Source organism: Pempheris klunzingeri, chromosome 13, assembly GCF_042242105.1.
Source record: "Pempheris klunzingeri isolate RE-2024b chromosome 13, fPemKlu1.hap1, whole genome shotgun sequence".
Taxonomy (NCBI): Eukaryota; Metazoa; Chordata; class Actinopteri; order Acropomatiformes; family Pempheridae; genus Pempheris; species Pempheris klunzingeri.
The window spans coordinates 14,330,701-14,340,698 of record NC_092024.1 but is presented as its reverse complement, the minus strand read 5'-3'; the positions used below and the strand labels follow the sequence as shown (position 1 = coordinate 14,340,698).

The window sequence follows — 9,998 nt, the reverse complement described above, 5'->3', positions numbered from 1 at the left end:
TCTTTATTTTCTTACAAAAGAGGCAAGATATGTGAATACAACCAGGATTGCCGCTACGATGAAATATTACAGGGATATATGTTTGCTTTGAAATGATGTGTAACATATAAGGGGAAAAATATCCTACTTTTTACACACACACACACACACACACGCATTCACATACATACTATGAAAGCCCTCTGGCAGGGTTCAGGAAGGTGAAAGCTATTTCCAAGAAACTCTGTGGTTATGCTGTACAGTCAGGAAATGTCCACAGCTTTGGTCAAATATGATGGCCAACGCTAAGTATTGTGTGGTTTTATGGGTGGAAATGTCTGACTTTAGGTTCTGAATGTAACTCAGTGTTGGGCCGTTTTAGTTGTGAAACTAACAGGAACCTACTTATAGATATAGACCTATAGATACTTATGGCTGTGAAAAATACCATCAATAGATTGCGGGTAAGTAAAAGGCACCATTCGTCCTTGTAGAAGAAATGATGAGTATATTGAAAGCAGCAAGAATAGCAACCTCTGAAAATACACTGTACATAAATCACGTACAGAGCTCTTGAAATACATAGTTAGTGGAAAATGGAACACTGTCATATTAAAAATCTATTTACATAATATATGTACAGGGTGTTGATCATAAATGCTTTTACGTTACAATATTAAACTCAAATATTAAAATCGTAAAGGATGCGAGTGGTATTTACAAAAAGTGAGAAACAACATTTTCAGCTGAGTAGAGAAACTGGAGGTCTCTTCAGTCCAGTTCGTACTGGTTTCAGCAGTCCTCAGTTTAGATTGTCTTTGATTAGGCAGTGCTTTTAGAGGTGGTTTCAACTGGCAGCTGTGATTTCTTACATCCTCCAGCGGTTACTGATTGGATGCTTGTTCTCATACTTCAATGAGAGTGACCTGGACCTGACCGCAGACAACCTCGGACATCTCAATGAGGAAGGCCGACTGGTTGGTGTAGTGTTCGACGATGTTGTCGTCCATGTTGACGAAAATCCTGTAGAAGACAAGCAAAAACAAAGGGTTAACTTAGTTATCGTGAGGGAAAATCCATCAGTGGTGCACAGAGGAGCAGATCTGCTCCAAACGTGTTGTGTCCTACTTTCAAAGAGTGACGTAACCAACAAGTCACCAGGTTTTGTTCACCGCAACATGTCATTTATTTAGAGGATGTTTCTCAGCCGAAAAACAGCTACTTGTGATTGTGCATCAGTAGGGGCAGTAAATCAGGTCGCTCACTTCCTCCTCCCCAACACCAACACTAACCTGTGACTCTTAAAGGCTTTAATGACTGAACTAACCACCTGCTCATGCATTTTGCCTGCAGGGACAAGGCTGATTGAAGACAAGAGCAACAGAGGAGGGAGGGAACTGCAGGGAGAATGTAACCCAACCTGTTAGCTTAGCTGCCAGCAAGAAGCAGGAAAATCACCCAAAGGTGTTTCAGTCTCTGTCAGGAGGTCTCATTAACATATTAAAAAATACCCTCTGATCTCTGTTTTTTTACCCAAACTGTTATGAGTTTGACAACTATGGACAGTGCTAGACAGTTAATGAGATATGTTTTGGATGATGTTTTTGGATATTTATAAATTATACTAATGAGACCAGTACTTTTTTTTAAAGCCAGCATATAGCCATGATGATAGTTAGTTTAGGAGTAGATTTTTGTGAAAAAGTGGTCATCAAGAGAGGATGTGATCTTTTCACCACCACAGGAGCACCACCTTTTCTCCTAAAATCTTCTGAGGAAATAAACACACTTGAGTCCTTGGGTTTTTTTCCTCTTTTAGGTAGGGCACCAAAGTAAATTAAGCACAGGTCTTACAAACTCATGTGACCTATGCTAATGTTCAGCTGATACAAATGTGACAGTTTAAAAAAACCATTTCAAACTTGGTTGACAACCTTCAACTTTATCAAACCAGATATCTAACACCATGAAGTTATGAAAAACATATACAAGTACAACAAACGGCCATGACGCATCTGCAGGACTTTTGAAATCTTTTTATCCTCCCTCAGTCGGCTGTCTTTCTTTTGGAGGAGCTACAATTAACACATTCCAGCGGGCTGAGCCAACTAACCTACCTACCCAGTCCGTCAACATGTGCTTCCTTAAAAAGGAGGCTGAGATTAAAAACACAAACTAAGCCCTGAATTTATGCACATCGTTCGAGTCCAATGAACTTGTTTGATCCACCTTTTGTGTTAAGCCAGTTGTATAACAGGAGTGCATCAGAGAGAGAAACAATAAGATACTCACCCTCTCTTGCATTTTTTGTAGATTTTCCCAATGGTGTCTTTTTGCATGCCGTACTTTTCTGAAACCTGAGGAAGGAAAGGAATAAGAGCTGACAGTTAGCGAGACACTAGATACACTAGAGAGATAGCGAACAGTAAAGTTAGTGCCATGCGTGCATGATGTGCGAGTTATGTGTTTGTTGGAAGGCAACAAAAGACATCAGGTCAGACAATACAGGAATGTGTTGATGAATGTGTTTGAAGTCAGTGTGTTACTTACAGCTTCTCTTAGGCCTGTCAGCGTTGGCGTGCTGAGCATGAGCGCATCGAACACCTCCTCAGCTCCTGTCCTCACATACAGCAGAACTATTGCGAGAAAGGGAATAAAACAGTCAGCACAAGAGACTAGAAAAGCTCATTGGCCCATTTATTGATCTTTGCATCTTTTAGTTTTCCATCTACCTCTTTGTGGGTCTTCTCTGCGGGTTTGCTTGCTAGGCGGAGAGCTGCTCTGGTCTCTGTCTTGATACAGCCTCTTCATAGAACTCCTGGGAAAACAGAGCAGACATTCGCATTAGACCAAAAACAGCCAGTATGTCTTTATTCTGGAGAAACTGGTGATGGACAGCTGTCGGCGTTGCCTTGTGTTTATTAATGATTCTTACCTATCAATCTCGTCCATGGGAGCGGCCTGGAGAGACAGAAAGAAAGAGAAAAGGAGCCAAAGATCTGATTAGACACCACTTCACTGATAAAACCATTGCTTAATGTCCTACTATTGTCAGTGCGCAATACCATCAAAAAGGAATGTTATCATTTCTCAAGACCGCATTTCCCATAACCTCTAACAGATGAATTACGTAAGCATGGACCCTGATGGAGAGACACAGATAGGACCATCCTACGCTTTATCACACTGGCCAGTCAAAGACAATTTATGCTTTAGCCACTCACACTTTGGGACATTATATTATTATGCAAGTTTGTAAGTGCTTAGTTTCACTCAATGTAAATCAGAGACATTGAGGAAGCTTTTCCTTCACACACTGACACACACACTCTCTCTCTCTCATACATAGACTTAGGCCTAGACACCATAGTGTGGGAAAACTGGCCTGTCTGAACAGCACTCTCACCTCTCTGTTTCTGCAAGTATGTGTAAGTGAAAATAACAGAGACTATGAGGGTGGCGCACACTGTGTGTCAGGTGTCTGTGCGCTGTTGCACCAGGTGTGTGTGTGTGTGTTTTCGTGTGAGCCCACATAGCTAAATCTCAGTGTCAGTAGCTGTAGCGGCTTGTACTTGTGCCTGGTTTCGACACCAATTAGCTCATCTGATGTTTCGCCTTCAATTTCGCTGACACCGTCCACCCGCCTTCGCCTTCCCAATCCACTCCCCCCCCACTACATACTTTCCCACAGTTTTTCCCTGCCTCACTCGTGCCTGTCCTATTGCCTGCAGGGATGTAGGGGTCAGGAACATAATTCACTCAATACAGGAGAAGAGGAGGGTTACAAGCAAAAGTAAAGCAGATATTAAATGGGACCTACCATGCGCTGTAAACTGGAGAGGTGTGTCTCCGGAATAAAGAGAACTGGCTGAGTTGTGTGATCATGCAGGGTTTGGAAGAAGGTACAGTCACCGCTGATGCTTGACTGCTTGGCTGGAAACAAAAGCAGGAAGGTTCATAATGTTAGAATACACTCTGTGGTGACTGTATTTGTATTCTGTATTAATATTGGAGGATGAAATAATCGTTAAGCTTGTTTGCAGCACTCACCATTAGCATCATTTGCCAGCTTTCCCCTCCTTTTGCTTCTCTTCCTCTCCTCATCACGCATCTTTCTCTCTGCACCCTGAGGACACACAATCACATGGTCACAATAACGTTTTTGACTCTACAAATGCCACATCCGTATGTGTGTGTGACAAGGTGAATGAAGTGAATAAAGTAAAGTGACGTAAAGTGACATACCTTATCACAAAAGATCTTGACCTGGCAAGCGGCTCTGTGTATGAGCTGGTTGGTTCCCGAGCTGAAGTCATAAGTGTCAATCTGTATGTTTAGAGGGAGGCCTTTCACTCCCTTCTGAGAGGAGAAGTCTGTGCTCAGGGAGTTTATGCCAATGTACACCTGTTGGAATAGGAATAGGTCATGTAAGTTCATTTTTTGTGCATGAGCCTCAGTAGAGACATAATGGCATGTGCCAATAAAAACAAATGAAGAAAGTGGATCAATTTAGAATAGAATGACGTGTTTTTGGGGTGAGCTTAGGTTTGATATAAAGACAATAAGATAAATGATTGTTGGTTTACAACTGCTGCTCTCTCTGATTTTTCTCTCATGTTAAGAGACCTCCAAATGTTCCATTATGTCTTCCTCACATTTTCTGCTGATAATTTCCCGTCTCCCTGCGTCTCTCCGCCTGCAGCAGGTTTGGTGGCCACACCTCAGCGCCTTTGGGCCACAGAGGAGCAGTGACGGCCCTCGCCCGCTGTGGTGACAGGAGCCTCGGGGCCAAACACATTTCTAGGATTCCTCCCCTCCCTCCTCAGCCACTCCTTCTCTCTCCACCTTCCTTGTCTACCTTTTCTTCTAAACCTCCCACCTGTTCTGTTCCTTCTCTCTTCAGAAAGCTGGCCTCGCAGAGCCACATTACATAAAATCATCACTTAATGATGATGAGCGTTTACCTTGGCCTCCTCATTGGGGTTCCAAACAAAGGAGAGAGCGTTGAAGGCCACCTCCTCTATGTTGCTAATGCCGCTGAACACTTCCTTGTAGTCCGCTATAAAAGAAAAGAAAAATTTAATCTTATTTTTTACAAATTCTACACAGAAATATCTATTCAGATTTCAAAACAGATAAGAATGACAGGCTGATAGTATATAGCCTTTATTTCATCGGAGAACGTGTACAGGTGTAAAGTATATTTATATAAACATACCAATGTCAATGACCCTCTGCTTGGCAGTTGGCTGACGTGCATGCCAGTGATTCCAGAAGCGGAGCTGCATTTCTGGGCTTTTGTCGTTCTCAAACACAGCCATCACTACTGTCTAAAGTGGAGAAAGACAGGTGACAGAAAAGCAGAGAATTAGGAACACTCGAGCTGAATGTAGTTCTTTCACTTGCCTACACTTCCAAGAATGACCACGTCTCCTTAAAACGCCATCACGTTTCATTTATCACTCCAAATCCTCCTTTTCTCTTCACATTGTCATCAGTTATTTGCATTGAGCGGGTGTGTGTTTGTATATATTCTTATCCTCTGATTTGTTCAACAAAGAAAAGGGTTGTTGCCTACATGTATGTTTTAAAACCACACCACACCTTCCCCCCCTCCTTGTCCACTCCTCTTTTTTCCCCCTCTGGGCTTGTGTCAGATCAGACCAGCGGCACTGAGCTGAGCCCCGCTGCACTCTGGCCTCATTACACCACCGTGGAGATAAATTATACAGGGTAGGACACTGTCGTTGTAATCATAGTAGCTCAGTGTGCAGGGTGTCAGCAGTGAATTAGTCACTGAGGAGCTGGCTCCAAGGGAGGGACAGATTTTTGGGAAGGGTTGTCATGGTGCCACGCAAAGAATGTGTGCATTCATGAGCCTGATGGGAAGGATGCCACTTAGAACAATAGCCACCAGTTTTCACCTCCTATACACACACATAGAAAATAAAACAAGAAGAGACTTCTAGTGATCCCAATGATGACTCACCTTGACTTTGGTGGCAGTGAGGCAGGCACTGCTGTCCACTCCCTGGAGAGTGATGGGGTAGAACTGGCCCTTGTTCAGGTAGACCATGGGCAGCTCACTGGACTTGTAAGAAGAAGCCAGGGGAGCTCCCAGGGAAAACTGGAAGTCACTCCTGAATCTCTCTGGTGGGGAGCCAGTGTAGGAGCCTGAGTAGACCGGGCTGGACTGGTCCTCAGGGAAGGGATCACTGTAGGGAAGAGTCTGAAAAATACACATGGGCATTTGTTAATAAAAAAAGAAAGGAGGGAGGCATAGATGCCAAATACAAGACTAGAACGGGATACAGGGCTCAGCTTTGGAGTAATAACACTAAACGCACCTCAGTGCTGGGGTCAGGGAAAGCACCGGTCTCTGGCCACTTCTGCAGCAGGGAGTCAAAGATGATGTTGAGCTCCTGCTTGTCGTAAGTTTCCGCTACGACACTGGTCAGGGTGGTGTAGCTGTCTGAGGTGGCAGGAATAGGCAGGGAGGTGTTCTGCTTGGATCCCAAAACCTCGTGGGGATGGCTTGAGGGAACACCCTCAGACAGCATCTTCATGACGTTAGCAGATGCCTCCAAAGACACAAAGTCATTGGTGTTGTTTGAAAGCCTGGTTGAGTTGGGAGAAAAGAAGAGGAAGCAGGAGGGAGGAGAAAGACGATTAATTACAGCAGGAATGCCACATTTGTGAGCTCAGGATGACTCTGTAATATTCCACTCATGCACCAAGGAAACAAACAGCCCGACTGACTGTAGTGTGTCGTGAACATTACAGAAGCCTGCAGCCTGTGCAAACATGCAAAAGTCAGCAAAAGCACTCCTTGCATCTAAACTCTCAACACAAACAGCTACTGCAAGGTGAACTCGCAGAAAGACATGGTTTGAGTCTGGGTGGGTTCTATTTGTCTCTTAATCCAGCCCTTTTTCCTCTGTGTTTGAGTTTCTCTGTTTAAGATGTTTGAGGGGACAACACTGCGCCCCAACAATGGCCATTTCTCAGCCACCTAACAAGAAGTAGGAATGAAGAGCTCATTGAGGACCGAGGGAGGAAAAAAAACAACTGTCTGTCCACCTGTTGGGAAACTCTTTAAGCATTACAGACATGATGATGGAGGGAGGATAGATGGATGGAAGGGCTGGAGAGGTAGACAATAATCCCTCTCACAATGTTTGACTTGAGGATTACCTACTCACCTGTTTATGGCCTCCCAAAGCCCTGCCTTTCTCTTTCTGTATCCCCTAATACATTTCATCTGGTCACAATAGAGTATTTAATGGAAATAAAATGGGGACATTTTATTTTTCAGCTATCACTAGAAATGGTTGTTCAATTTCAATTATTCTATTAGATTATTTTGATTATTTTAGAAGAACATTTTGAATCTGAATTTTTTTTTTTTTTTTTTATTTAATTAAAATTTCTTTTAATGATTTTGCAATTATCATTAGTTGCACTCATCTTAGTAAAACTTTGTTACATATGACAAACACTGACACACTGGGAATTATACATAAACACACATGAATAATTTTAGTCTGGATTATGAGCCTTACCTCTCCGTTTTACAGAGGTTGCCAGCACGGTTGCAGGAATTAATCTTCTGTTCCTTCTGGTTCTGGAAAAATTGCAAGAGTGAGAATGTGTTTTTTTTCTTTTCTTGGGGCTAGCAGTGAGTCAAGTTTGGCTTTTCATGATTCTGCATTATCTACCTTGCACTGTTCGTAAAGCATAGTTAAGGCTGCCAGGTCGTCTCCTGGATGGAGTCTGGGTTTGGGGTGGTTGGGCTCGTGGACAGGGTTCTCGAGGTAGGACCAGGAGTCCATGATGTGGTTAGAGTAACGGTTATAGTTGAAGTTCTCGCTCTGAAAGACCAGTCCCAGAGTCCTGCAGAGTGGAGGAAAGAGTGATTGATTAGATTGACTGACGAATTCTAATACACACAAAGTTAAAAAGGTAAATGGGAGAAAAGTCTAAAAGTCCAACAGGATAATAATGGCTTATTTCACACACCAACACACACACGCCACAGGGTTTGACAGAGTGAGAGTAATCTGGAGTTTAACAGCTGTACCTGAGCCTCGGGGCACTGCACATACTTGCCCCTGAGCATGTAGGGTTTCGATTGCAAAACCACAGAGCCAAGTAACATCCCTCAGAAGCAGTGGTGTCAAAAAGGTTTAAAAAGCCGTGGGCCACCCACTAACATCCCTCTCCACAACTTCACCTCAAACACACACACACACGCACACACACATCTTGAATGCTGTATAAACTTTATTATTTGTATAGATCTCAAAAGAGATGACATGATTTTCTTACTAAGTAAATAGAAACCCACAACCATCACTGAGGTCAGCTCAGGTTTTTCATATCACTTGTAAGAAAAAACAGAAGTAAATCCTGGGATTGTGAGGATTGGATTTGTTTGGAAAGACTCGCAGCGACACTGGGTTGTAAATATCCTGCCTACCAAGATAAGCCCCCTTTTGGAGTTTGACTGAAGTATCTAATGAACAAATAGCTGGTGTTTACTTTAGATAAACAGCTAATTAAATGTGCTGACAGGAGGAAAAAAACACAGGTGTTCACAACCACAACAGAACCAAAGCTTAAGGAGAAATCCAATGATTTCCCACAAGGATTAATGAGTGATGAATATTGCATTTTAACACTGTACCTAGAAATACTGTATTTAAGCATGGAATATTATACACTTTGACTTGTGTGACAGATTATAGCCGTAGTTTATGTCTCAGCTACATTATAAGTACTAAAACAAAACTCGTTCACCTGCTCTAAGATGCACCTGTCTCCCCTTCTCAGACCCCACGCCTCGGTAAACGCCACACAACATTAGGTACTCTCAAAACCATCCGAGTGCAGACATTTTTACAGAGACACAGATGAACCCATGTCTTGGGTTTCGCCATTATGTAATTCAATGCATTACATGCTGTCATTGCCCTCTGTCTCTGTCCAACACCTCAAGAGGAGATTCTTATTTTCCGGGCTCCTTTTGTCCTCCGTGGCCCTTAGGTTAGTGACAACACAAGCTGAAACAGACCCACTACAACCACAGTCCCAACTGTGTGTGTGTGTGTGTTAAAACTATCCATATCAATTTCCCCTGTAAAACACCTCCTGCTTAAAACAGGGATCTTTCACATGGGGGTCTCATTGCAAATAGGAAGAAGGGGGGTTTCTGTCCCCCAGACAGTAATCTATCATGAACTGTTTAGTGTATAATGCAAAGTCTAAAGCAAAATGTTTTTACCTTGTGGACACGAAGTATAATTTGGGAGAAAATATTCAGATAAAGCACACATTATAAACCACAGTTAAAAAAAAAAAAATATCCTCGCAGAACTTACTCAGTCTCTTTGGTCATGTCTCCAGTCCAAAATCAGCTGGAATAATTTCCTTTAATTTCAACTCTTTGCTGCTTGTCTGTGCTTCTCTCTCTGCGTCAGTGAGTCTATCAGTCTGGCAGAAAAGAGCAGTGATACGCTGATGAGTCAAGTGTTGTGATTCCACCTGAACGGGGCCCAGATTTATTTCATGCCTGTGATGAGTTTCCCTCTCTTCTCTGATTGGCTGAGAGGACTGAAACAGGTGTCTGATAGGACAGGTGTAGGATTATTAACTCTTCCCAGGCTGGAGAGAAACTGGCTTGCATTTGTATGAGTGTGTGCAGCCAATAGGACACTTTGCAAGACAATCCAAGGCAGGAGTGCTTTGAATCTCATTATCGTGCTGGATAAAAGAGTGAGATTGGGGATCCCAGAGGTGTGAAAGGTTTGGTAATGACATGGAACTCGGCTTTAATATGTTAATAGTTTTTCAGTATCATTTTTCACTCTCCCCCCTTTATTTCCATTTCATACACAGGTTTTGGTTTCTTCATTTTCTGGTAATCATTGATGCAAACATAGATGCTTTAGTGTTGTGATCAAAACTCCTGAGGAAAGGTGGAATTATGGGGAAGCTTATTCAGAAAATTTAAGTTTTAC

General features: G+C 42.8%; 1 protein-coding gene across 1 annotated transcript; it reads right to left on the bottom strand.

Moving 5' to 3' along the window:
- Positions 1-9,442, bottom strand: grhl3 (grainyhead-like transcription factor 3). Its single transcript, XM_070842624.1, has 15 exons — positions 9,360-9,442; positions 7,698-7,872; positions 7,542-7,603; positions 6,327-6,597; positions 5,969-6,208; positions 5,198-5,309; positions 4,944-5,038; positions 4,225-4,383; positions 4,030-4,105; positions 3,800-3,912; positions 2,915-2,940; positions 2,712-2,797; positions 2,530-2,615; positions 2,272-2,336; positions 1-1,002 (listed from the first exon to the last, which is right to left on the bottom strand). The coding sequence occupies exons 1-15, from the start codon at positions 9,374-9,376 to the stop codon at positions 885-887; spliced, it is 1,701 nt and encodes a 566-aa protein (XP_070698725.1). The 5' UTR covers positions 9,377-9,442; the 3' UTR covers positions 1-884.
- Between the last annotated feature and the right edge of the window lie 556 nt (positions 9,443-9,998).